The 27,554-nt window shown below is 46.9% G+C and overlaps 2 protein-coding genes across 6 annotated transcripts in view; one reads left to right on the plus strand and one right to left on the minus strand.

Moving 5' to 3' along the window:
• VILL (villin like) overlaps positions 1 to 6,447 on the plus strand; it is a 38,530-nt gene extending 32,083 nt beyond the window's left edge. The window contains exons 17-20 of the mRNA XM_068934152.1: positions 343 to 531; positions 2,837 to 2,905; positions 3,651 to 3,905; positions 5,177 to 6,447. Coding sequence (XP_068790253.1) covers positions 343 to 531; positions 2,837 to 2,905; positions 3,651 to 3,905; positions 5,177 to 5,290 — 627 coding nt within the window. The 3' untranslated portion in view covers positions 5,291 to 6,447. The remainder of the gene's footprint in view (positions 1 to 342; positions 532 to 2,836; positions 2,906 to 3,650; positions 3,906 to 5,176) is intronic.
• PLCD1 (phospholipase C delta 1) overlaps positions 5,322 to 27,554 on the minus strand; it is a 77,125-nt gene continuing 54,892 nt past the window's right edge. For 3 of the 5 annotated variants that reach the window (XM_009685197.2, XM_068934153.1, XM_068934154.1), the window contains exons 8-15: positions 27,256 to 27,405; positions 20,044 to 20,211; positions 18,053 to 18,209; positions 17,632 to 17,748; positions 15,652 to 15,830; positions 14,967 to 15,099; positions 11,302 to 11,451; positions 5,324 to 10,885 (exon numbers count right to left, since the gene is read on the minus strand). In XM_009685197.2, the coding sequence (XP_009683492.2) occupies positions 10,794 to 10,885; positions 11,302 to 11,451; positions 14,967 to 15,099; positions 15,652 to 15,830; positions 17,632 to 17,748; positions 18,053 to 18,209; positions 20,044 to 20,211; positions 27,256 to 27,405 (1,146 nt within the window). In that variant the 3' untranslated portion in view covers positions 5,324 to 10,793. Of the gene's footprint in view, positions 10,886 to 11,301; positions 11,452 to 14,966; positions 15,100 to 15,651; positions 15,831 to 17,631; positions 17,749 to 18,052; positions 18,210 to 20,043; positions 20,212 to 27,255; positions 27,406 to 27,554 lie in introns of all 5 variants that reach the window. The other 2 variants (XM_009685195.2, XM_009685196.2) reach the window with 2 other exon arrangements.

Genomic DNA, 27,554 nt, shown 5'->3' on the forward strand with positions numbered 1-27,554 from the left:
AGCACCAGTGATGAGAACTTGCTTTAGCCTGTTGGAAGCATACTCCAGCTGGTTTGCTCAGAGGATACTTGAGTTTTTGATCACACAAGGACTAGGTTTAATTACCTTGAAATATGTGAGAGCTGTTTCCTGAAACATTCATGCTGTGGGGCTGTCTCAAAAGCAAAATCCTTCTTGGTTTGCAGCAAATCTAGAATCAAAATCCCAGGACGTTATTTGGCAACAACAATTCCAGTCTTATCTCTGCTTCAACAGGCAGGGGAGAGCAAATAAATGTGTCTCCAAGGTTCTAACTGCTCGCTGATCTTCATTGCAGATCTTCATTGCCTTCTCTCATTGCAGATTTTCCTTTGGGTTGGCAAAGCCTCCAATACATATGAGAGAAATGAAGCAATTGCCTCAGCGAGGGAGTATCTCAAGACCCATCCAGCAGGGAGAGATCTGGCAACTCCAATAATACTGGTGAAGCAGGGCTATGAACCCCTCAACTTCACAGGATGGTTCAATGCTTGGGACCCCTACAAATGGAGCGTAAGTAACTGAGAAAACACTGTGGTGTGCATGTGTGCCCGGCAGTGCTTAAAGAGTGTCACTGTCCATATCCGCTACGATACCTGAAGCAAAACTTCACCATGATATCTCTTGAGCTTCGTGTCTTCCTGACGCAGGGCGACCTGACCAGCTTTTGCTCCTTCTCCAGCAAAAAGTACCTATTTGGTGAAACTGAGAATGGAAGTAAATGTGCTTTAATTCACACTATTCATATCTTCCTTTTAAAAATATCAGGTCCCAAATCAGATGGTTTGGCCTTGCAGCCAAAAAAATAAATTTGGGGGCTGCTAATAGCAAAATCAAGTTCAGAATCCCAGCGGAAGCACCCCAGATCACAAAGAGAATTTAAAAATGTTCATTTTCAAAATAATGATGTCACAGAGAAAAAATCCTGACCCAGCTTTAAGGGCAAACTCCCAGGAAATGAAAGATGAGAACAGATAGGTCTTGTTTCCAGGTTCACAGACTGTCCATCAGAGCCCTGGCACTGAAGGCCCTGAAAAAGGTCACTTTCGATCCCTACATACAACCCATCTTCTCAAAATCTAATTTACAAACACCAGCTGTACAGAAAGGGGAACCTGCCCCAGGAGTTGCCTGAGATATACAGAAGTCTTGCCCCCCACCCCGTTTAAAACACACAGACTTGAAAGTACTTCAGTAGTTTAAAGTGGAGCAAAGATTTGCTCACACAGCTGGTGCGTGGGGACCTGCCGAGTGCTGTCAGTGCCGCTCCACAACTTGGGCTGTGCATAGCAGGGTTGGACCAAAGAAGGAGTAATGCACTAACCCTGTGCAGACCCCATACCAACCGGACCAGCCAGCCTGTGCGCTGGGTGCTGCAGCACAGAGTATACTGGGAATATAGGACAACCCTGGAGAGGCTTTACTGGTTTATCTACCCAAAGTATTGGGCCTGATTTCAGTTCGAAGTAAACAATGAGGTGGGAGCAAGGCTGCCAGCCTGGACTGATACGTCTGCCACCGGATGGCACTGGTGTGCATGACATAGAAATCAAAAAGCTGCTTGATGATGGAGAGTTGGGAAAAGCTCAGCTCCCAGGTGGTGTTTCCCCAGAGCAGGCTTAGTCAGCGCAGTGCAGGGTCCCTGGAGCTTTACTCAGCAGGCTGTCACTGATCACCCCTTCTCTATCCCGTTTTTTTCTACGAACATTGGTGTTCATCTGATTCACAAGCACTCCTGTTTTCTGGTTGCGTGAAGGGCAGGTGAAGTCCCATGCTGGAGCCTGCAGGTGGGACAGACAAGCAGCAGGGGTGAAGGTCTCTGGGGGGCTTCACACTGCAGGAAATCTCATGCAGAGCTATTTTTTCCTGTAGCTGAATTTGCATCCTCTTTCTTTGCAGCTGGCGTAGTGGTAGAAAGTCTGTCTTAACAGCAGGTTTTGAACGGATAAGACAGTAACTCCCGGAGAACTGAACCTTAAAACAATGCTGATGCTTGAAACAAAGGTCATAAACTTGGGAGTTTTTGAGAAACCACCAAAAAAACAAGTATACAGCTCAAAAAAATGCATGCCCCTGAAAAATATCCCCTGTAGGCAGCTTCAGCAACTACAGACATGCAATTCAAACTGTTAACGTCCCAGGAACATCTGGTGTGTGTGTTCATTGCTCAGTTTTGGGTTTCAATCTGTTTGCTCTGCAACCCGTGTGTTTATGTTGTTTGTTCTTTTTGGGGAACTTTTGTAGATCGCCCTGATAAGAACTGACATCTCCTGGCTGTTCAGGAAAACACAGTCATCAGCTTTGCCAAAATATCCAATACATTCCTTTTTAGGAAATAAGGGGTATCCGGTACTACATGGCACAAATTATATCAAGCATGGGACTGAGGCTTGGACTTTGAAAAATCAGTAGCTTTAGCTAAATTAAACAGGGGAGGAAAAGACAGGAAAAAAGCTTGTCCTAAACTTTCATGCTTTGCAAGATCCGTTTAAAACTTAGAAGATTCAAATTCAGTGGTAAATAAGGTTTCTCTTGGTTTGCTTCCTGCTCTGTTGAGTCTTTACGTTTTCTGTTTTCACCTTGTATTGTACAACTGCAGAGGCTGAAATGTGTTTGTTTCTTTATTTTCAAATGAAAGCTCATATTCTGGCAGAATCTCCTGATTCCAGGAGTTGGGGATTAAAGGAAACACAAGCTGCCACCATTATTGCCATCCCTGTGGCTTTAAAATTTACATGATCTCTCAAGCCCTTTGGAGAACAGGAGCATGTGGTTATTAGAGGTGGCCTTTGCTTCTCATGGCTCTCTTTACCTTTAGGATGGCAAGTCCTACGAGGAGATGAAGAACAGCTTAGGAGATGTGTCGGCTATATCTGAGATCACAGTGGTGAGTGGGTCCTAGACCCTGTGGGTGAGAAACATCAGGGTATTAATACCGCCGTGCTCCCCAGCCTGGTCACATGAAGGAGAGGGCATGACGATCAGAGCAGGCATGAGGACCTCAGGCTCTCAGGATCAGAGATGTGCTCCTCCATGAAAAGCAGAAGGAGATGTCATTAATAGTCCATAAACATACCCAAATCTCTTCCAGTCCTATAAAGAGGTATCTGTGGGCAGGAGCCTGGACAGCTGATTTCTAAACTACACATGCAACTAAAAGTGTGAGTGGGGATCTTTGTATGAGCAGTTTGCAGAGCTGTGATCCCTGAGACCCTGGACTCTGGCAATTGGCACACAGATGCCACAGGCCAGGGAGGGCACGGCCCAATGGGAGATCCCACAAAGCACGGCTAGCACAAGGTCCCAGCAGTCCTAAACGTGACTGCCGCAAAGGATCAATTCTGCCCTGGATGGGATCCAAAGGAAGGCTGGAAGGAAGTGGCAGGGGCTTTGAACCAGGAGAGGGAGCAGTTCAGCAAGCGGTACACAGATAATCCTGAACCGAGGTAGATATCTAGCCTTACCCTTTCTGCTCCCACGTGAGCCTTCCCCTACTGTTATCTTGAGAAAAACTAGGCTATTGTAAGTTCCCCTGCTTAATTCTAGTGGGTACAATCAATGCTGTGGTTTTAGCAATCTTAACACCATAACATAAGCTTGGATGGTTATACATATTTTCCTTTACTTGGCAGGATCTTAACAACATCAGCCTGAACAAGAGAAACATCAGTGTGATCAACTCAACTGTTTCAAATACAAAAAGACCTTCCTCTGAGTACAAGTCACACTTCAACCACAGTGACAGCAACAGCTACAGTAATAGCAGCAACTACAACAACAGCAGCCATTCCCCAGTGCCCAACAGTGAAGGAATTTACTCTCGAGAGGTGCTGATTAATAAGACGGTGGATGAACTTCCAGAAGGCGTGGATCCTGCTAAAAAAGAGGTGATGGCATCGCTGGTTTAATGTCTTTTACCTTAACTTGGTACTTAGTGTTAGCTTAAGTGCACTAGCACTTTAAGCTATTGAGTCCTACGTCAGAGGACTGGAAATTGTAGTAGTTTCACCCTTATTTTGACTCCATATTGGAGCAAATATTTTAAGTACTGATGGTTTTCAGGGAAGAAAAATGAAGTTTAAATAGCTAATTTTAAAAATATTTTATTTTGGTACAGTTCATTATGCCACTTGACCTCCATCCTTGTGGGGATAGAGACTCAAAACTACACATCCTGCAAGACACAATGACACAGTGACTGAGGGCAGCTGAGAGTGAAACCAAGAGTTTCATTCTGGCTAGACTGCAGATTTCTATTTTCGTTCAAAACTCCTTCCAGAAAGATTCTCTTTTTTTGTCAGAAAGCTTAAATTTCAGCAAGGCCCATTTGTAAGGACAAGGAGAATTGCCACATTTCAGATTTCTGCTCAGCCCACAGATTTTGCCAACATCTGTAGCTGAGTCCCAGTAACCACGTGGGAGGGGCGCAGTGGCTGATTCCCTTTACTCTCTTCAACTCTCGATTGACCCGTTTCTTGTACCAACAGATCTCCTGGCAAATGCCAAGGTCTGTAGCCACACATGATCTACAGTCGGACCAACAGCTCCATGTTGCGGTAGTGCTAGCTCCCCTCATATACTAATGAAGTTACTTCACCTGGTCTGTACATGAGTGCTTTCTTTTACTCAAAATGGCAGTGAAGACCCAATTTCCACTTCCCACAGAGTCTTTCCGGGTAACACTGATAAACCAGCTATCTATAAAACATTCTGGCTTTCCGGCAAAAGAAGAGAGCATTTCCAGCCAGAATGCCATTGGGAGACTTGTGTGAGAGGGAAATGCTTTCACTGTGAGTTGCTGCTTGAGAAACCAGCCAGTATTTTGACTGGCAGAACTCCTCTGAAGTAACATTAACTGTCTTGGCCTCGGCGTGACTAGTGGAGCAGAATTCCAGCCAGAGCACACTAACCCTGAAACAATGGTGTCTCTTTGGGCTGTTGGGCTTGTACCTGCTCTGAGCTTTGGGAAGCAGGATGAGGAACAGTTTCTGGGATGTTCGACTTTCCCACTGTGAGGACTGGCAGCAAGACAGGAGATGTTTGCCTGAAGCCAGGGGCCAGCACTGGCATGATGAGGTATGGATGCTGCCTAGAGAGGCATCCTAGCCTCTACAAAAGCCAAAACTGACTGTCTCCTTACTCTCTCTCCCCATTGCAGTACTATCTCTCTGACACTGATTTCCACGATATCTTTGGGAAGTCCAAGGATGAGTTCTACCAGATGCCCAAATGGAAGCAACAGAACGAGAAGAAGCAATATGGACTCTTCTGAGACAACAGGGGCCACCTGGCATCTAATGACTCTGGGACCAACCTTGATCTCTTAGGAGCTGCGGGAAAGAAATGCAGGCATTTGTCAATGAACCCAACCTCTTCTCAATCAGGCCAAGCCCCAATGCAGTTATTCCAGCAGCCACTGTTCAAGGGAAAGCTCCTTTCTCCTTGCAAACCCCAAAACCAAACAGGCAAAATTTTTTGCAGGAGTGACTTTGCAGGACATTCTTGCCTCTTTTGAGCATTTTACTGCTGGTAGTCACAAAGATAAGTGTGTGTCACACAATCATATTGTAGCCTGTCCTCTCCTCTCCCCCTTGCAAATTGCTACTTGCACAAGGTCAGGGCCTTCCTGAAATGTAACTTAGGAAATGTAGGAAACTAGAAATTTAAAATTGGGCAGGACCAGTGCTACTTGCAGCTGATGTGCTGGCTGGGGAGAGGAGGGGAAAGCACTACAGGGATGGGGGTGGGTGTTGAGGTCAGGAAAAGATACTGGAGTAGCCAGGTGCGTGATGGGATAGCCCGTGGAGTGAGACTGGCCAGTTGAACCCCTTCTTACCCTGCAAAAGAGCTATTCACTACAGAAAATCAGTTGCAGATTAATGTGCACAACCTGATGCAGGAAAAATGAATGAGAAGCTGGCTTGTAAAAAAATACATATTTAGAATGTATTTATTAGCTGATTTATTTCAAGAGGCTGATGAGCTTTAGGGCTAGATGCAGTATTCTGAATGTCAGACAAGACCCTGATCTTTTTTTCTTCCATTGAGATGGCATCTCTGTTCTCACTTGGCCTCTCTGACCACAACCAGGTGCAGGTGGGCAGCAGAGTCCTCCTACCCACAGACTAGAGGCCTGGAGAAGCCAGAAGGTTTTGGGGGATGACCAGAGGCAGAATTTGTCCCACTGCAGCTTTTGTCATGGGGCTCCATCCCTGTGATCTCTGCGGGGCTGTGAGGGCACGTTTCACAGCGTGAGCTCAACCTGATCAGGGGGCAGGGGGTAATAGCAGCGATCAGTGTTTAAGGGATGCAACTGTAAACAAAAGGAAGGAACACATGTGTTTGAAAAAACCCAAAAGATTCAGGTTTGCAGCTTTATTCAATTTCAGCCTGATCAATGATTTCAAATAAACAGCCAACAGCAACATGATAACTGTCCTTTATCAGCAGATGGGGTAGGATGGCGGTGGAGAAAAGCTCTGCAGGGCCACAGCTTCTTCAAACAGCTGATCATTATTGGGATTTTGGATGTTTTAAAAAGAAATGGATAAACTCAGGAGGTGAAGGCCCCTCTGTCTCCAACCACCATACAGCAGGGGCCTTGGCACGGTTTCTCTCCCTGTGCTGGTGCACCTTGCTCCTGAAGGACCCTGTTTGCTGTATAATGGGGGTACTTGGATGCCCTTCCTTCCCCCGCAGCAGTTGGCCTGTCCAACCCTGCTACAGGGATGCAGTGTTTGTATGCTTAGGAGTTACAGATGACTGTTGACCTAGGAGCAAAGTGCTCTCACGCAATACCCAGGACCGGTAACAGTGCAGTAACAGTGGAGTGTCACCAGCTGGCTGGCTTGGAGGTAAGGACCTCCAGGGGACAAGGTCTTCTGGAGAAACAGTTGCATTTAAAAACGGGGGGCTACTTTACGCAGACCACGATGACTTTATTACCTCCGTGCTCCCTGGCAGCTGTTTTGGCCCATTTATGCTTGAGGACCCGGCACAAAATCCATTGCAAACCCCGTGCAGAGTAAGGTAAGAATCAAGCAGAGACACAAATCAGCCAAATTATCTGCATGCTTGCTCCTGTTGTGTTCACACCGGATACAATCAGCACACATTATCCCTGTTTCAGCCAGCATTGCCACGGCTGGAAGCAGCAATCCACATACAATATTTATATCGCCCTGCTGTGGCATGCTCCTGCCAGCTCCCAAATTAATGAATTGCATGTGCTACTTGATAAAATTCAGTGATTCCACCTATAAACCCTGACTGTAGGCCTAAAGAGTGTCATGCAATCAAATGAAGAGAGGCGGAAATGCAGTCGGGTTAGGAAGATTAGGCTGGTTTGCAACGTGTTGCTTTCATTCCTGCTGCCATGATGCTCACCAACAAATATGTGCTGAGTGCTCCTGCCAAGACGCAGAAACGAGCGTGGGATTTTACAAATAATAGATTGCTGTGATATCTGGGCCTGCTGGAAGCTGCTCTCCTCTCCTCATGGGGAGAGCTAGTTTTTCTATCTGCCTCTGATTTATAAAGCAAATGGCAGTTTCTCACCTACATCCTCCTTTTCATACCACCTGCTATTTTGCACCGCGGTGTCTGCAGGGCCATGTCCCATTTCTGCTGCTACCCTGGTGTCTCTTCACTGGAGCTCTTCCCTAAAGGGGGGGGGGGGGGGGGGGGAGAGACTCAGAACTTCCTAATTTGCTCAGAGATTAGGTCTCTTGGCGCCAATGTGGACCGTGTTTCTTTGGGGAGAGAGGAGACCTTGTGGTTGTGTTGCCCCCTCATGCTCTGGTCCATCCCAGCTCAGTCACAGCTACTTCCTCACATGGCTCCAGTTGTTTTCCCCCAACTCTGTGTGTCTGATGAGGCGTGTTCTCTCTTCCCACAAATCTTGCCTGCCTATATTTAAACACACAACAGGCAGAGGAAACCTTGGCTTCTCCACGTAGTCCATCTAAGACCACCCTGAGCCTGGGTAGTGAGGTCCTGCCCTTGGCCACACCTATCCCCCACCTCTCAATCCCCTACTCTTCCACCTTTCTAGAGCTTGACCATGCTGGTGGGGGTCAGTTAAGCTCACTGATCCAAATGGAATCTGATCTATCCAAATAATCTGTTTCCAGCCAACTCAGCCCGCTGATCTGAATCATCCCACAAGACCCAGCGCCGGCACGAGAAAGGGGGCAGAAATGCCACTAATCATGCCTGTGCTCAGGTGGCGTGATTCAAGCTCCCTGCAAGGTACAGAAAAGTCCTGGGTATCCTTTATGCATGCTTTTTATCCAGTGGTTCTTTAAAATGAGATGCACAGAGCATCCTGGGAACAGAGACTGAACTCAGGCTGTTCTCTTCCAACTGGTGTGCCCCGCATCGGCCTACAGAGACATTATGTGCCATTATGTGCCCTCAGGCACGTGTGCTCTCAGGTCACTGAACGGGCCCCAGCAGGAGGTGACCGCCTACATGCCCTGCTGTAATTTGTCAAAAACGGCCCTTCCCTTTAGAGCTGGGAGCAGTGGTCTTATCTCTGGCTAAGCCTCTCCCTTCCTGGACAAGGGCTATAACCATTAGGCTATGGTAAAGAAGATAAGGGTTGCAGTTAGGAAATCTCCCTGGGCTCAGCAGGATGCCCAATTTCTGCATCTCATTGGGCTTTGATGGGAGGTAGGACGTGATTATATGACCTGGGGCTGAGTGCAGAAACAATCTGTGGGCATTTAGGGGGCATCATCACCCAGCTCCAGTACCCAGAGTAACAGGCTTTGGTTAAAACTCAGTTTTGTAGTTAAGCGGAGCAGAGACACATTTCAGCCCTCCCCTGAAAGACTTCCCCTGGGGAGTGGGGCATTAGCACTCATCACACTTGCTGTAAAAAAAAAAAAAAAAAAAAAATCACATCGTTCCCAGAGGCCAGATGTGCCTCAGCCACACAGTAATGCTGCAAAACCCAGGGAGGGAGCAAGACCGAACCTAAGGCGCTGCAAGCAGGAGCACCAACAGATGGGACCTTCATAGCAATATGACAATGCATGCAACAGTATGATAATGCATGTGAGATATGACAATTGGGTGACAATATGTCACTGCATGTGTCAAGAATGACCCACTCTTGGCTTTTGATTGTGTCTCATGACACAACCTGCCCCATCTTAGAGGTGAGCTGAGAGACAGCCCACGTCACTGCAGGACATCTGTTTCCGCCTTGGTAATGTCTGCAGCTCTTGAGCTCTTTTAACCATTGGTAATTAATTCAGTTTGAGCCTTTGAGGTGTGGATATAATTCACATTTAATCTGGCAATGGTTTACAACATCACACAGCATTATAGTGAGGAGGAAAAGTCAATGTGTCCAGCAGTGATTACTGCAGCATGACAGACTCTGGGTTGGACTAAATGAAGTCCAGTTTACAGTGTGCCCAAGGGTTATTAAATCCAGGCTATTTTGGACTAGGGAAAAGCTAGAGGAGGGAGCGGACTGGAATTTATTCAAAAGGAAATTAACCTCTTTGGAAGCAGCATGCCAGTCCTCTCTACTACTAAGCATGACAAACCCCAGGAAGACTGATTAGCTTTAGAGAAATTAAGCAGGTCTATCTCCAAATTCATGTGTGTTGCATTCAAGTAAGCCAAAGAGGCAAGTAGTGACAAATCACTGGACTTTTTCAATTTTTTTCTATTTTTAATAGTCTCACATATTGTTAGTAACACAGCTGGCACTTCAAAAATATATTATTTTATTTCAACAATATTCTCTTAACTCTGTAGTTGCACTTGGAAAAAAAAAAGACCTTTTCCCATGAATACTGGGTTACTGTTCAAAACACTCCTGTCTGCTTGTGCTAAGTTACCCCTATAGTGCAATTGGGACCAGGCTAACATTTAAAATGTTTTCTATTGCCACTTCCTCTGTGGTTAAAAAAAGACTTTTTTCTTCTACAAAAACAAAAACAACAAAGATTTACAGCATTAAAAAAAAGCCCTACTGTCAGTTCAGTGTATTTCCACTGTCATCTGCAAAAGACATTCTCTGAGGCTCCTTTCAGCGGGTTTCACTTTGGATTAGAGGGAAATCTGCCATTCAGTGGCTTCTTTCTCCTTCACAGACTCGGAGCCAGGCTTTGAATGTGCAGTGACCTGGCTGAGAGCCAGGCACACAGGCAGAGTAGTGTTCATATATTTTTTATTATAATACAAAAGGAAAGTCAAGTTGTATAACATGGGCCTGTGTAGTGCAGCTTTCTTTTTTAATCTATAACAGATAAGTGGAAAATTTTTGTCCCTGTTTGGGACTTCATACGGTAAAGAATGGCTAACATCTGAAGTAGTGTGAAGCGAACTGGTATCTGACCACTGCGTTTCAGTGGTAGGGTGTGTTGTTTTGCACAAGTGTTGGGTGTTTTGTCCAGATGCCTACCCAAAACCAACCCAAGAGCTGTAAATTGCTAAAATGAAATCCCTATGTTCTCACTAAAAGCAGAACTAAAAATCTCATGAATTAAAGTGAACTAAAAACATGCCTGGATTGGTCAAACAGGTACAAAATTATTAATCTCAATAACCCCATTAGGATGTTTCCAGCACACAGAAGGGAGAGGTTTGATGGCTATTTCACACCACGGGCCCTATGGGGCACCATGTGCTGCTCTGGAGAAGGCACTGGGGATTTGACAGGACCCTGGTGTAGGCAGGTGTCGCACGAGATGTCGCACGCTGAGGTCCTCCTAGGTCTGTAACAGGATTCACTGTACCTAGAAAGAGTTGAGCCACTAATCACAGTCCTGGATATCAATGTACACAAAGAGGGTGGAGGAGGAGTACGGGTCCCCGTTCTTGGTTAGAAGATGGATGTGGCGGTAACCTGGAAGGAGAGAGACAGATGGAAAGCAGCCTTTAGCCCTGTCGGGAAAGTGTTTGCTAACATTTGCCACGGCCCTGCAACAACTTTTCCCGTTTCTGCAGCTGCTGCTGCTGCCCCTGAGCGTTTTGCTCCCAGTGCCTCACAGAAAAGGTCGGTCAGACAGTCATAGCTTCAGGCACCGAGAACGTAACATTCCCAACACCACCAGCAACGGGGGACTCCCTTCCCTCGTTAGCTGCCGCTTCCCCAGAGACAGTGCTCATTAGCTGCTCAATAAGTCATTTATCATCTTGTCCGGGCCCCAGAGAGAGAGTCTCTTGAGATCTGCAGTGCAATGAGCTCTGAATGACTCATCTAGGACACTAGAACTTTTCGAAGGGCTCAAGGTGTGCAAGGAACTGGGAGCAGGGCCTTACCTTGCTTCAGACTAGTGAAAGGGAGGGTATACTGCCCAATGAAGTCATTCTTGGTTGACATGTCAAAGTCTTCCACCACAAACCGGATTAGGGCAAGCTCAGGGATCTCTATGTCAAACGTAAACTCTTCGTCCCACTTCGGGTTAAAGCCTGAGCAACATAGACAAGAATGGAGATCAGAGCTGGTCACAGACATGGATGAAGGTCAGAGATGCTTGCAAACAAGGATGGAAGTCAGAGATACTTTCAAACTGATGTAGCGTCTGCTTGACTGCCAACTTGACCCATGCCAAAGGTCATGGAGGGGGTGCTGAGACCCTTGTTCTCAGCTCTGGCACTGATTTGCCACCTGGCCTTAATAACTCTTTCAGCTTAGGCTGCAGCACATCCTAACTGCAGCAGACAAATCCTACACTCACTGTTGGACCTCAGCACTCGGTCTCACCAGCTGATACACAAGGTATCAGGCTACACAAGCAGCCATCAGACCAGCAACAAATTTTTACAGCCTCAGACCAGGGAAGAACAGAGGGGAGAGCTGTGCCTTTACACTGTGCTGGCTTTCTGGGATTTGCAAGTTTATGCCTCATTGACTGCTTGAGGTACACCACCGATCCATCACCACTCTGTTCCTCAGTTCCCCTGTCTGCAAAAGGATTAATGAGGAGTGTCTATCTGTGAAAAACAGCATCGCATCTGCTGATAAGATGCTTTACGTCTCCCCATATAAGGGCAGTGTCTGAGAGAGCCAGCCTAACCCCATCTCTGCTACGGATAAGGAACTTGCGATCCAGCCTTACAAAGCAAACAAAGCCAAGACTGTCATATCAGATGAGAGGTAAAGTGCAAGTGCCGTGTGCTCTCTCTCCAGTTCATGGTGCGTGCTTTCTGTAGTTTCAATAAACCACTGCCCAGAAACAAACAGGAGGTGAGGACATCCTGTTCGACACCCTGCTGCCATTGGCATAGCCTGTCTGGAGTGACAGCCCGAAGACATTAAAATATCAGGCCAAGCCTGCTGGCCACAGAGGGTCTGCTGACGATTTGACAGGTGGCAGGTTCTTTCAGATCACTCAGAGGTGCTAAGATGGGTGCATGGGAACACCAGCTCTGGGCTGGCACATTTTATTCTGCCATTCACAGCATTATATCACCTGGACTATGCAGATAACACACATCTACCCCTGAATCCCTTTATCCTTGGAAAAAAGTTGATGATCCCAGGGGAGCAGAAATCATTAAATCAGCTTTAAAATTATATTTTAAATGAGAATTTAAAATTAAAAAAAATATCAGTAAGGCTTTTTTTTTTTTTTTTGCATTCTCTTTCTCAACCTTTAAGGCGTACACAGGACACAGCCAGAGGCTTATAGATCCTCTGCACATGCAAGCTTTTCTTTGCAATGCATTAAAATAGACCCTATGTTCATGATGGGTGGCTAAAAGGATGCTTAACAATATGACATGGGGCAACGAGACTTTAAGGAGGGAAAAAAATGCTTTACAGTGGCAGTCTTACATTTCTTTGAAACCTTCCATTTCAATTATGAAGCCAAAGGGAAGTGTCCCTTCACCCATGAACCCACATGCTTATATAGTGCTCCTCCTTTCCATGTGGGTGTGAGGAGTAAGGTAGAGTTAAACACAAACAGCCTCTCAGCTTCTTCCCTAAGTCCAGCTTCCTCAGAGACTCAAGATCAGCACAAAGGACTAAGATCAGCAGCATTTTCTGCCTTTCATCTTTGCGGAAAACCAAAAGAAAGTTTTTGCCCCTGGGGCTGGAGGTTTCACCGTGCTGATATCATGCAAGATTTTCAGCCACTTCAGAGTCATAGAGAGCAGACTCAGAGCCGTCAGGGTCCCATGACCGCCCGAGCTCCACAGCTGCACCGCTGAAGCCCAGTCTGTGCCCACAGCCTGTGCTTCAGTCCCACTGGCACCAAACCAGATGGGCTGCAGAAGCATCACCCCACATCTACACCTCAGACCCTTTGGAGATGCAGCCCCCTCTCTGCAGCTGCTCCTCTCCTACACTGGTGGTTTCATAGCTCAGTTCACATCCTGCTTTGCAGCACTTCCTTTGGCATCCCTGCAGCCAACCATGAGCCAGATGTGGGACCGGGCATGCTGGGCAGCCCTGAGAAGCAGCCTGGCGGGTCTGAAATGCTCCTTGCAAGACCTCCACCGAAGACGTTATAGAAATCAATGTGGGTGACGGACATAGCCACCAGCTTTAGGAGTCGAGCCAGATTGACTCAGACAGGAAAGGAGGAAAAGGGAAATCGTTAGCAGGGAGGAAAGCACACACTGGCTTTCCTGCACTCGGCTCTTACTCCACACGGAAAACCAGTGTGCGTGTGCGTGTGTGTGTGTGTCTGTGTCTGTGTGTGTGATGTGTTCATCAGGAGAAGGATGGCGACTGATTTCTCAGAATCACAGAATCACAGACTCCTACTGCCTCAGTTAGTCCCACAGAAGAGAGGACTACACTCCATCTCTCTCCTTCCGCTACCTCTGAATGCCATGGCATTCAGATCCTCACAAACACTGACAGGCTTTTCTCACAAGCCATGGCCCTGTTTGACTGACAAGAAATGGTCCACAGGGAGGTGAAGTATCTGTGAGATTTCCAAGAAAGTCAGTGCTGGGTAAGCGTGTGACTCCAGGAGTCATAACCTTACAGCCTTCCTCCCTCACCTGCCATGTTATTCTGGTGTGCGTGAATTTAGCACTGGTGCCGCTTGGGCAGAAAGGATGTGTCTCTGCCTCATGCAAGGGCTGTGAGCTACGGGAAAAATTCTCCCTTTGCATGGATCACGTTACATATGAGGAGAGGCTGAGAGCTGGATTTGTTCAGCCAGGAGAAGCCTAAGGGGTGGTTATTGCCATCTTCCACTGCCTCCTCATAGAAAAGGAGCCAGGCTCTTCTCAGACATGTGCGGCAAAAGCACAAGGGGCAATGGGCACAAGTTGCAACACGGGAGATTCTGATTAATTATGAGGATCCTTTTTTCCACGAGGGCAATCATAGACTGGATCAGCTGCCCAGAGAAGATGGGGAATCTCCATCCCTTGCGACATGCAAAACTCAGCTGGGCTCAACTGGGCAATACTCTCCGCAACTTGACAACTGACATTGGTCCTGCTTTGGGCAGGGTCTGGACAATCCACCTCCAAGGCCCCTTCCTATTTCAAACTTTTGTGATTCTGTGACTCTTTCAGGATAAAATCAACCTCATAAGAAGCCTTCTTTTGGAAGACCTTTGGGACAACCAGTGCATCCCAGGGCAGAGCGAGCTGCACAGGAGTAAAGAGCATCTCCAAAGCTCTGGCTCTGCAGTTTTGGCAGCCAATCTAAAAACAACTTAGATGGCCCAGGCTGATGTTGTTTTGTAGGGCATTTCTGCCTCCAAACATCTTGGAGGGACAAAAGACGCATGAACCCCTGAAAGAGATGGCCCAGAGGGACATGAATTTGTGGGGCTAGTTAATATCACCAGCAGTCTATACAAGCAAGGTCCATGAACTCAAGCAGGCCTACAGCATCTCATGTAACCCTTCAGTGGGGGCGCGCTTGGATGCACCCAGGGCAGCAGGTCTTGGTGAGGAACATGCTGCTGTGTGTGCTCCCCTAAGGGAGCACAGGATGGAAGAAATTCTCTTACCATTGTTTTCAATGACTTTGGTCTGTTTCTTGTTGTTGTCCTGTTGAATGCCATGGATCTCAACTGTTACCTTAGGATCAACGATGGAATTTTTGCTTTTGTTCACCTTCGGCAGCTGCTGACCAGAGATGATCTGCAGAGGAAGCAGAGAAAAAGGGCAGGTTGTCAGGAGAAAGGGGGCTCCCTAGTAGAACTTCTCTCTCCTTCTGCAGGAGTGTAGGACCTGTTGTGACTAGTTGGTGTTGGTATTTTAAGGCCAGCATTGTGATATCCTTCAGAGGAAGCTGTAGTGAGCCAAAGCACCTAATGACCATTGCTTCAGCCCAACAGGCTGGGCAGGGGGCAGGGAATAGGGAGTTTCTCCAACTCTTCCCCGCAATGATCAGAGGATACTTGTACTTGGAAAGAGCAGAGGTAACTGTTTGCTGACTGCTTGCTGTACGATGCCTGTGTCTTCCTGTACAATAGATACTGTCCTTGACCTATCTTGGTGCCAAATGTTAAACATGTGGATGAGATCCTAGAGGATGGGAGCTCACGCAGGACTGAAGTAGAGACTCTGACTGTGGGAAATCAGTGGGGTCAGAATAACGTTGCCCAGGTGGGACCAGCAGAAAGGGAAGGTACAACCTACAGCCCCCCAAGGCGGGTTCTAGTGATACAATTTTCCAAATTCTATTCTTACTTTAAGCAGAAGTTTCTTCCTTGTCTCCCATGCTCCTTCTGTGATGGATTTTGGATTGAATTTGGTTTGCTCATCCCGGAGGAATTCCGGCTTTAAGACATACCCAGAAAACCCATTGTCCTGGAACCGACCCTGGTAGACATCCATTTCTGTGCCTGCTGTCTGGAAATTTAGGGCAACTGCAACATAAATAAATAAATTCAGTCACTTTCAAGTAAATGAATGGGAGTCTTTTTATACTCATTTTATTTACCCAAAATTGCACTTCATGGATGTAAACATTGGCTTTTCCATGCCGCACAGAGCAGTGATACACTCCACCCCTCGCAGCCTTCTCCCCCTGAGGATTTCTCACATTCAGCCCTGTTAAAGGCAAAAGGAGCTATTACAGCCATCCCGGTTGTCCTCCTGCCTGCCACAGGGTCAAAGAGCATCCTGCATTGAAATTACATCATCTGGTTGAATAACCTCATCTTTCAAATAAACCCATTCATTTCTACGCTGAAGGAGTCATCTACTGCAGTGAATCCAGTCGGTCCTTCTCAAACTGTCTGTCTGATGGCTTAGCCTCACTGTGAAGCCTCCTTTCCAAACACACCAACTGCCTTTTGCCATCCTTAGGGCTGGTTAGACTGGCGAGCTCTTCACTATCTGAACTCTTCATGCAAGAGTACAGAAACTGTGATCAAATGACCTTTTTATTATCACTTGCCCAAAACAGATAGAGGCTCACTGATCTCCTAATACCAGGCAGATTTTTTGTACCCTTTTCAATTTACCAACATCCTTTTAAAAGTGTGGATGTCAAAACTGGATTCAGGCTCTGGGAACGGTCTCACTAATATCACATAGGGAGAGATATGGACTCCGGTGCCTACTCCATACTCCACTGACATCTCAAGTACAGTGATAACCTCTTAGCCATCTCAAAGAAGGCTCCAGGACAGCTGACAGTCTATCCTGGTCCTGGGTCCTAGGCACTTGAAGGCTAAAAGCATTTTCAGCCACTCCCCTACTTCTGCACAGGCTTTAATAACTGCGGTATATTGATTCTACTGAAAGTACTCAGGGCTTCTTATTTTGGGTGCCCATATGTTGGATTGCCTGAGTTTAAGGCGCATAGATCCAGCCTCAGTATACCCCGAGAGATGCAACATCGCCTTCCAGGGACCCTCCTGAAGCCAGACTCATTGCTGGCAGACAGGCCCATAGGCGCTACCCACAAAGCCTGCAAGATCCCACCAATTTCACCTGCTATCAGGCACATGCAGCCTGTGCAGGTCCACACGGCTGGGGGACAGGGAGCCCCACATCTGCTGCTTCTCTCACCTATCAGGGCTGCATAGGCACAGCTGGAAGGTCTCCAGCATCTGCACAGAAGAAAGCCCAGGATGCCAGCTGCTAGCCCACCCCTTATCACTGCACCAGGTTTCCTGGATGAGAGCTGCAACATGCTTCACTTAACAGGCTTCCGGATCCTTGTTTTCATAACATCTCAAAGACATCTATATGCTGTCGGGGTTTCAATGTCCCAGGAGCAGATTAGACATGCTGCTTTGACTATAGGAAAAGCTCAGACTGTAGCTTGCCCCTTATGGTTATGGTCCTGCCCTAGGGCTTGAGAGATTTGAGTTTTGTTTCCAGTCCTGCCACAGATTTCTGCATGCTCTTGGATAAGGCATTGTATCTTCTGGCTCCCCCTGGCCCTTCTATGTTAAATGGCAATAATTGTGCTTCCGCAGGGATGCGCTCCTTAATTTGCACAAAAGATTCTCCTAACAGTAATAAGGTAGGCCAGTAAATGGCCTATGAAAAGTCAGTGAGCACCGACTGAAGAGCTGATTTATCCTAGTGACCACTGAGCCTGTCTTGACAGCAAGTGGCTTGAGATCACACGTCTACCTCAGTCGAAGCCCCACGACACCAGGTCATGAGTGACCTGGCCAGGTTCACCCTCTCACACCTCCCCGTTGCACCCACCAATCTGGCATCCGACGTTCCACAAATCGACAGGGTTATAGTTGGAGGAATCTGTCCTCCAGCCTGCAGGGTAGATCCGACTCAGGTGCCTGATGTTGTGATGAATAAAATTGTTTCCTATAGAAAAAAGAAGAAAACGTCCCTTTCAGTGATGGGGGCCACATTTATCTCTTCTTAATGCTGCATAAACTACTGGAGGGTCTGGCTGTATACGAGCTGCCTGGATAAAATGCCCTTCTTGGTAATAGCTTCTACAACTTAAAAGTTATTCCCACTGTTTCTCATCATAACATGCATGGCTGAAGAGAGTACAGCCTAAATCTTTGGGAATGCCACCTCCCCATGCTTGACTACAGCTAGCTGTCCCTTTATGGGGGACGGGGGCAGAGGACAGCCTTTTGCCAAGACAGAAAGTACGTACCAGACTCCTGAGCTAGCTTCAGAGCTTTGCTCTCTGAGAACGATGACATCTCGTAGAAAGCCCGAGGGTGACTGGGGTCCCCAAAGCCATTGAAATGGACACTCTTGCAGTAGACAACTGTGTCTGACAGCTCCTTGGCGAGCTTCAAGGTGTCACTCTAAAAACAAGAAATGAAGGGGTCTGTGGGGAGTTTCTACAGTCCTGCTCAGAAACGCTCATCATATCACGTCTAGGATCCCTGGGGCTTCTCTTCTCCAACCTCTCCAACTGAAAAGGATGCCCAGTATCAACACTCAGTGGCACCCCTATGCAGAGGGACAGTGGAAAAGGGGCAGGCTGCCTTTGCCATACCCCTTTCCCTCCGTGGAAAGTGATAATCCCTCCACTAGGAGCATCAGTTGGAAACACCACTGGCATGTTTCACCAGTCCATACACCGGCCTGTCCGATGATAACACCGGCTTCCCAAGTGTTACCATCCAGAGTATTTCACTCTATCATCTGAGTCGTCACTCCTTCTACATTTATTTATATGTTGTTACGTGAACGGATTTTATAGCTTGTCTATTGGGCTCAGAAGTGATTAGGGCTGCAAATGCGGGAGTAACTCATCTAGCCTGTAATGGTGAGCTAAGAAAGGATTTCATATAGCAGATGCTCTGCTATTTCAGCACCCTTGTTGCATGATGTCCTCCAGATGGATTCTCTCACTGTGTTGGTGGGATACCCTTTCTAATGCTTTCTGCACGATTACTTGTATTTCAGCGCCAATGGCTTTCTCCAGTAGCTAAGCTTTACGACTAAGCTTTAGCAATGGCCTTCCATTTTGTCATGGTGCCAAGCATGCAGACCTGAAAATAAGGAGAAAGAAATGATGCTTGGGCCTCCATGGAGCTTGGGCCTGTTTGCCTTCAAATAAGAAGACGCCAAGTTGTTTGCACGATGCTCTGATTCCCACTACTCCACTGCCACATTCATTGGTGCAAGAGTTAAGCAAGAGCCGTGAGCTTCCATCAGAGACAAGTAAAGAAAATGATAAACTTCAAAATAATACACACTGTTGACTACAGATCAAAGAATGAAATAACCCCCTTAAAGAATGACTGAATCAGCAAGGGAAATCATAGAGCAGACCAGATCTGGAGGCAATGCCAAGCAGCTTTGACATCAGCGGGACTGAATACATTTATGCCATCTATGAATCTGTCATATGCCATAAGGCATATGACTTTCATAGTGACATGCAGGCTGAAAAAATGAGTGTCTTCACATGCGGGAGTGAAACACTGGTGTGAAGGCCAGCCTTTCCCCTCCAGAAATAGCAGAAGGCAGCCTTCCACCCTTTCCCCATAGCTCTGTAGCTCTTTCCCCCCTACACAGCCAGTAAAACGTGACCAATGAGCGTACAGGTATCTCCCAAAGCGTGAGCAGATACACACCAGTTTCTGGTAGGGAGCAATGTCATGATGGTCCCCTGATACACGGATGTCTGGGAATGAGACAGAGATGGAGCACACATGTTTTCCCCTTCTGCTTCCATAAATGCTACAGGGTCTGCCCAAGGCAAACAAACCTCCCACCTTGTTTTAGGACAAGAAGCCAACCTTCATGATTGGATGGCTCTGTGAGATCTCCGTGCTTGTTTCCGGGACAGAGATCATTAAGCTGAGCAAGGACCAGGACCCTTAGCTGCAATGCTTTCAGTGATTCACCCTACCCTATTCCTAGCTGAGTTGCTGAAATCATACTGGAAGCTGGCTTAACTGGGACCAGACTAAAAGTATATTTCTGTTATTTTTTTTCTTCAGGCATGGCACAAAGTCCACCTAGAAAGTGGTTTGTCATTCCATATTTCAAGGAATGAAATAGGCAAAAAGATGGGATTTCCTCAGAACTTCAAAGCCTTCTGCAACAGGCAAAGATCTAGCTTATAGGTCTTTCTCCCTCTTCGGATCTTCTCTGTTCAGGGACTCAGTTATGTTTTTGACTCACCTTTCCCTTCTGCTCTACTTCGGTCTTTACAGATTCATCTTCCATTTCAGCTGCTTCGTCTTCATCAGAGACATCCTCAGCCTCCAAGTTATTGTTCCCATTTGTTCCAGTGGGGTCCTCTTGCCTGCTCAGCTTCTTCCCTTTCACAAGGATCTTCCCTTTTAATTGCTGCACAAGAAAACATCGACAAAACAGCTGGCGGTTAGAAAAGATTATGTCCTGCTCTAAAGGAGCAAGGAATACCAGCTTCTGAGCTTTAATTAGGGCCAAGGACCTTTAGAGTTTCATCAATCACTGATTATCATCCACAGATACAGATAACAAGTAGGTCCGTTCTTCTGCTGAGGCTTTGCCCTGCCTCTGGCCAGCCCCTGAAACCACAAGTCATGAGTCTGAAAACCCCAAATAGCCCATTGATTCCCCTCTGGTACAGACCATCCATCCCGTCAGCAAGATGACCTAAACATCAGTGCTATTAAAGGCCATAAAAATGTATTATTTTTTCAAAATTGAATGTAGCTCAGTGAACAAGGCCAAGTCTGGAGGTCAGGACTCATGGGAGCTATTCATAGCATCGTTACTGACCCTCTGCTTGGATATAAACCAGCCTCTGCAATGTATGCATATAAACACCACACAACTTGGGAAACTGAGATCTATGCAGGGATTGAAGCAGTACAGCCCTGTGCATCACTAGGCTGCTTAACGGGGAGAGGCCCATTAAGTTCTGGACAGGTGCCTTGTGCCTAGCACATATAGCATTTTAATACGTGTGGGAGCTTGTAGGTGAAACCTGAGGGTGCTGACAACCTAGGGCAATGTTCCCAAATCAGAACCTTCCCAAATATGTCTCCTCTTCTGTGAGGAGCTCCTCTGTCACTGCTCCCATGGCGGGACACAAGCAAATAACCCTGGCAACACTTAGGGGCTTAGAAGACATTTTAGCAGCAATGGCCCTAGAGATCAGCTGCTGAGAAGTGGCACTGGGCAGTAAACAACAGAAGGCCTTCGAGTGACTATGAATGCCTGGTACCCTACTGGAGAGGAGCTGTAGGGGATTTACTTTCTCCTCACATTCACAAGTTCAAGGGGAGCCCTGAAGCTTTTGCTCAGCTCAGCCAGGCTGCCTTTAAGCAAAACAAAACCTTGGGTGATAGGTGCTCAGCCTGCATAGATCAGCACATGCCAGTGTCACACAGCTGGCTGCCTGCCTAATCCAAGGAACACATTTCTTGCACTGAATCAGCTCGCTCCAGCCTCTTTCAATATCTACATGAAACCTTCAGGTGAAGTGGAAAAGCAGTATGACTCCAGCGCCAGGAACACACCGATAGCACATGGTGCCTGCATACGAGCATGTCACCACTGTGGCCCAGCACTTGCACCGGATCTGACTGCAGAAGGAAGGCTGAACCCTTCAGAGGGCGGACTCTGATCCCAAATGAGGTAGCAGCAATACTGGCAGCAGAGAGTAATACAGAATAGGGTGACTGCCCAGAGGCCATCTCCAAGGGAATGGAGTATGCCCCAAAATCAGTTAATTTGGCCCAGGAGCACTCCTACACCCTGCTGCTTCCAGTGAAGTCAGTGTGAGGTCTGCTGTGATTCCCACTGGCATATGGATGCTTTTGGCACTCCTGGCTAAGGAGAGTGTTACTTATTCCAGCAAAATGCAATCTCAGAATTAGCCTCAGTCTTTGTGCAACACGTTCGCCCTTCTCTCAGTGACATCCTATATTTGCCCCTTTCACCACAGCAAAAGAAACAAGCCCCACTGCTCTCAAATGACAGGGCTGTGGAAAACCAAGGATCTTTGTTAAAAAAGTAACACAGATTTTTGAAGAACGCTTTTCCCTTTTTGTGGGTGCAAGCAAATTGCATCACGTTTCAGCAGATCAGCCTCACTCCTCGTTGCCCAGCCAAGCTGTGCATAAAGTTTGATTTACGCTGAAATATGACCCCGGCACCTGTAGAAGCAGCCAAGAGCATTTTCCTTCAGCTACCACAAAAGATGTGTTTACATTGGGGCACTTTTCCTGTCACTCAAAAGCTGCACAAAGGCATCTGGGAGGAGGCTACCGATTACTGGGCACCGACTGACTGGGAAAAAAGGATGGGAAAAAAGGCCGAAAGGGGCATTCAAAGCAGAGCAGCATTCTCCTCCCCACATCCAGACAATCCTCAGCCAGCTCAGCTCCTCAGCCCTCTTCTAGGCAGAGTTTTGCCTTGCTTCTTCACATGCGCAGATGGGAGATATAATGGCTCATCTTCAAGTTTCACTTCAAAACCTCCAGTCTGTGGATTGCACCCACATCCCATACTCCCTGCTCCCAGGATCCAGCTCCTCTCTGTCCTTCCACAACACCCACTGGCAGTCAGAATGTAGCTCTGTGCAAATTTTCAGGCTCCGTTCAACACTTTGAATAGGCTGGCCTGGGGGATTGTGTTGGTGGGGGGACCCAGAGAAGCACTGCTGCTCCTTTGTAGGCTGTAGACAGCACCCTGCTATACGCTATTACTCTCTGCTTCTGCTTTCTAACGTTCCCTAAGGGATGTTTCAATAACTGTACCACGCCTCATATCATGGCGCAGGGGTAAAAAACTAGGGATTAAAAAGTGTTTGGGGCAGATTGCTTGATTCACTGTTACCGAATGGAATACTAACCCTTCTTAAGCTATTACAATTCAGGACAGACTATCTGTTCAGCAAGTGGGAGGTGTAATTTCCGGCACAGACCCACCCTAGCTGGCTGAGTAACATCAGCAGCGATGGCACAGCAAGGTGGCCTTCATCTCGGCCCCTGACCACAGCACGTACCAGGGCTGCCAGCAGTGGGTCCTCAGTGCTGCTCCTAACCAGGCACACCGGTCAGCCTGGGCTGTTAGACAGGATGCTCAATGCAGTGATTACAGTGGTCCCCTCTGGCCTTGAAATCTAAGGAGTTTGTTCCCCTCTGGAGTCCTGTTGCATCGCAAAGGTTTAATATTCCCCAGTGCAGGTGACTTCCACCATGCCTCTGAGGGAGAGCAGTCTATGTGCCACCAGATCCAAGAGAAGATGCATTAGCTTACTGGTTTTCTTTCCATCTCCTTTCAGAAGGGTGAGATTCATCCCAAAACAGATTGAATCCCCAAAACAGATTCATCCCAAAACAGATCCCAAAACATCTCCATTTCCTACAGAAGGTGCTGTTCTACAGCAGCATTGCACCAAATCCACCCTGCAGAAGCTGCTAGTGCTAAGCATTGTCCTCTTTCATTTAATGTAGGTGGCAGGAAGCAAAGTCCTAAATTTCTGTGCTTACCTCCTTTAATGAGGTTTTAAACCAATAAATACACACAGCCACAAGCACAAACACTCATTCTAGCTCTCTTGGTTTTCCTTCATGTGATATTAAGTATTTCTGACCTAACTCAGCCTGAGGGGAAAGACATCAGTTCAGCTCTGTTGAGCAGAGCCTTTGTCTCAGGAAGAAATACGCGCATTCCCAAAATACTTAGCAAATATTCTCCATGTAGACCATAAAGCTATTCCTACTGCCTGTGGCAAGCGCAAGGTCAAATACAATCTAAGACAATGGGAATAGCTACACTTGGACACCGGACCAAGAACGCATAGTATGGTGGCTGCTGGAACAGGGGCAATTCTTGCCCTTTCTTATATTACCCTTTTAAGTCCTATTACTTTAGTTCTCCACAAGCACAGCTCCTCTGCTCACCCACCTTTTTTACTGCATGCTGAGCAAGCTCGGCTCTGCCAGTGCAACGATTCTGACACCAAGCTTTGCTCCCTTTGGGAGTCTAGGGTTTGAGACGTGGCAACCATCTTAAATCAAAGCACTGTTTATTTTATCAGAAGCAGCAGAGCTGCTAAGAGCAGACTATTTTAAAAGATCTGCACACATGTGTTTATCCTGCCTGAAAGTATCTCACCCCTAATGGCAACCTGTAAGCCACATTCCTATGGCAAGGCACGATTTCCAACTTTAATCTTGGTGGGAGTGGAGGTTTGTTAACCGGATCTACCTCACCAAACTTTCTGTGCTTTCGACACCTCCTTTAGAGTCAACAGAGAGAACTAAACACTTACGGGATGTGAATCATTTGGCCTGTTTAGACAACAAGTCAGGAGGAGGTGAACCGCGCCTCAGACTCCCCTGGTTGTATTAACTAGCTCTCAAAGGGAGCCCAAAGTGACTTGCTCAGGTCCATGGATATACAGTATCTGAGCAGTGCCACCTTACACCTCACTCTCAGTACAAAAAATTAATCTCCCTAGACTTCAGGGAAGCTGTGAAGATGAACAAGTTCATGTTCTTATAAGGAGATATGTAGACCAGATGCGCTACTTCATACCACATCCCCATCTATGGATGTTTTTCAGGCCAGCTTTAGGCTGCAGTGCTGCAGGGTTTAACAACGAGGATGAGGGTTTAATACCAGAACACGGGAAGAGGCATCAGAAAAAAGAAAGAAACACATTATCAAATATCAAAGGAGGTTTTGAGACATTTGAGAGAAATACAACTCAAAGATTTCAGCCAAGAAGATGCACTGTAGACATGACTGATTTGCTTCATTGCCATGAGTGCAGCACAGGACAGGGCAGCGACTTCGGTGTTCAGATGGGTTGTGCTGAGCCTTACAATGGCGCTATTACACTAGAACCAGATCCTGAGCTAAGTGGCTCAAAGCAATGCTGAATGGGGGCACCAGAAGCAGCAATGGACATGATTGATGGGACGGCTGGTGGGACGGTGGAGGTATGGGATGTCGGTGGCTGCAGCCAGAAGCCTTTCTATGAGGGGAAGGGCAGATAGAGCCCTTCTGAGGTCACTACACCAGGGCTCCAGAGTGGGGAGCACATGGTCACCCCACCAAGGCAGGTCTGCTAAGTCCATGAGCCACCCTCATTGTGAACAAGAAAGTCCAGTAACAAAGGGTAGAGGGCTCTTGGACATGTCCATTGTGTTGGAAGCTGCATTCAATGTTGGCAGCTGTTTTAATCTCATTCTAGTGCTGTTTTCTGTCTCATTTCTAGCTGGAAAGTAAGGATGCGGGGAAAGAGCACTGGCAGATCCCTGTGCAGAGCTGGGCTGGGGCAGAAAGGCCTGCAACAGGCAGTCATCAGCAGGAGTTGGAGCAGCTCTCCCCTAGGTCCCTGGCACTGCCCCAAAGCTTTTCTGTAGCTTTTCTGTGGCTTTTGGCCTTTCACCATATAGACCTCAATTTTGTTATTGGGATGTAAAGACAGTGGGTTTTAGGGAGCTATTTGGATACCTCTGTGCAGCTCAACCCTCCATTCGTGCACAGACCCTAATAAATCAGATGGCTGCCCTGGGCTGCAGTGAGATTCAGTGTGAATCCAAACCATGCCAATCTTCCTTTAATTACTGATATTGCCCTGCTAACACACTCTGCAGCAGTGCTTTGTCTGCTTCTATTTACAGCTTTACAGCCCTCTTCCCAGTGGCAGATCCCACCCTTTTTCTAAGAAAAAAAAAAAAAAAAATTACATTTTCTCAGGCTTTCCCCGTGCCAGCTTTACAAGGAAGTGGAAAATCCCAAAGATTTTTGTTGTTTTTTTCCCCGTAGTGTTTCAGGTTCAATGTACTTTCCATGAACAGTCAGCAATTCAGCCCTTCACACTCTTCTACTTCACATGGCAGTCAGGCAGAGGAAAAGTACCAGAGGAAAAAGTATTGTTTTTGCTACACTGGCAATTTTTGTCTTTTTAAACTAAATGGATCAATTCCTCCACCGGAGCATATTAGCCCAGATCCATTCACTAAGGTAAATCCGGGCCCTTTTGTTCCAGCTGGAGCAACATGTCCATCTGGGTAAGCAGAGGAGCAGAAGAAGAATGGGAAAAGCATCTTCAGAAGGCTGAGGTCATTCCCTTACACATATCACACGTTTCTCTCCCTGGTGTTTCTCCTTTCCTTTTCTACATTATTCCCCTGGCCTACAAAGCATTAACAGTGCTTTGAAAAGTTGTCAGCAGCTTTCCTGCACTTATCCTGCACTGAGGATAAATAACAAGCCAGGAGGTGACACTTAATGCTTTGATTTTCCAACTCAGTAATAGCCTGCAGAGATCTGTCTCCATGCTGGGTGTATCCTTACCCTGGGAGAGTCACTGCTTAAAAGGAGGCAACTAGTCTGTGTCAGTGTAAAGGTCTTGCTGAAGCAACAGTATTAAAAATTATGATTCATCCTATTTATTGCACTGAGTTGGTGCCTAGGGACCAACTCAGATCAGCTTCCTTCTGTGTTAGGCATTGTATCAAGTAGGGCGCGACACTCCCAAACAAAAGGAGAAGGTCAGAAAGAGAAAAGAGAAAAAAGAGAGAGGGAGAACAAATACAGAAAACATTTTGGGGGGGCTCATTTCCCTCCCCTTTCTCCCCTGCTGACTACCACCTTTATCCCACCCACAAATTCCTTCGAGCTCCGGCTAGGCATTCTTGTCTATTTTTTTGGCAAATCATTTCTGTAATAAAGGAATGCAATTTAAAGGGAACTGCAACTACTTTCACACAAGCCTGGTTCTGCAAAGTGCCTAGCAGAGAACAAAAGAAAAAAAAAAAAGCCTAAAGGGTGGAAACAGGCAAATGGTACATTGTGTTTTTTTTTTTTAACAATTTTTTTTTCATATCAATTTTTGTCTAATTTTCAGCTAATAATTTTATAGCAGTAGAATCCTGTTGAGGGCTATATCTCTCCTTCTGCCCACAGCTTGTACCCACAGCTAATCTTCCCTGCACGTGCAATAACCTAACCGTGCTTCAGATAATTAGCCTGAAGAAGGTCATATTCAGCTTTGGGGTGCGGTGAGCTGACGTGAGACAGATCCTCAGTACTCAGCTGCCCTGTGACAACCCACAAAAGCAACCTCCTCAGAGGAGTAAGCGCATTGCCTGGCCTTAGTAAATGGACAAGGAATGTCCTCAGTGCTTCAGGGATGTCTCCTCTGAGACCTTACACAGCAAGCAAAGAGCGACAGAGCTTGATGTGCACTGGCCATTTCTAGGTACTCCTCTTTCTTGTTCCACTGCTACCCTCAGGAAGCTCTGTTCCTCTGCGAGGACACCTCCCTCCAGCCTCGGGAATATTCTCCCCCACTTGGTGACCCAAAGGCCGAGCAAGAAGATAGACCTGTCTCTCGTCCCACCCTCAGAGAGCAGGAAGTGCTACAGTGGCCTTGCTCACCTCTGGGGAAGGGAAGTGGGATTTGTTTCCGTCAATCGGTGCGACCAAGAGCATGTCCTGCAGGATCGTTGTCATGTGCTGAGCCATGACCTTCTGCTGGTCAAGGCTGCAGTGGTTCTCCAGGGAGATGATGACAGGGTATGGTGAGGTCTAGAACAAGACAGCAACATCCATCATCGGTGAAATCTGCAAATTCACCAATCTACAGCAGTTATTACAAACCCCAGTGCTGCTAGAAGTTTTAAATGGCAAGTTTTCTCTTGAAACTAAAGTGTCAATAGCAGTGCTTAGGATTCCTT

This window comes from Struthio camelus, chromosome 2, assembly GCF_040807025.1.
Source record: "Struthio camelus isolate bStrCam1 chromosome 2, bStrCam1.hap1, whole genome shotgun sequence".
Lineage (NCBI taxonomy): Eukaryota > Metazoa > Chordata > Aves > Struthioniformes > Struthionidae > Struthio > Struthio camelus.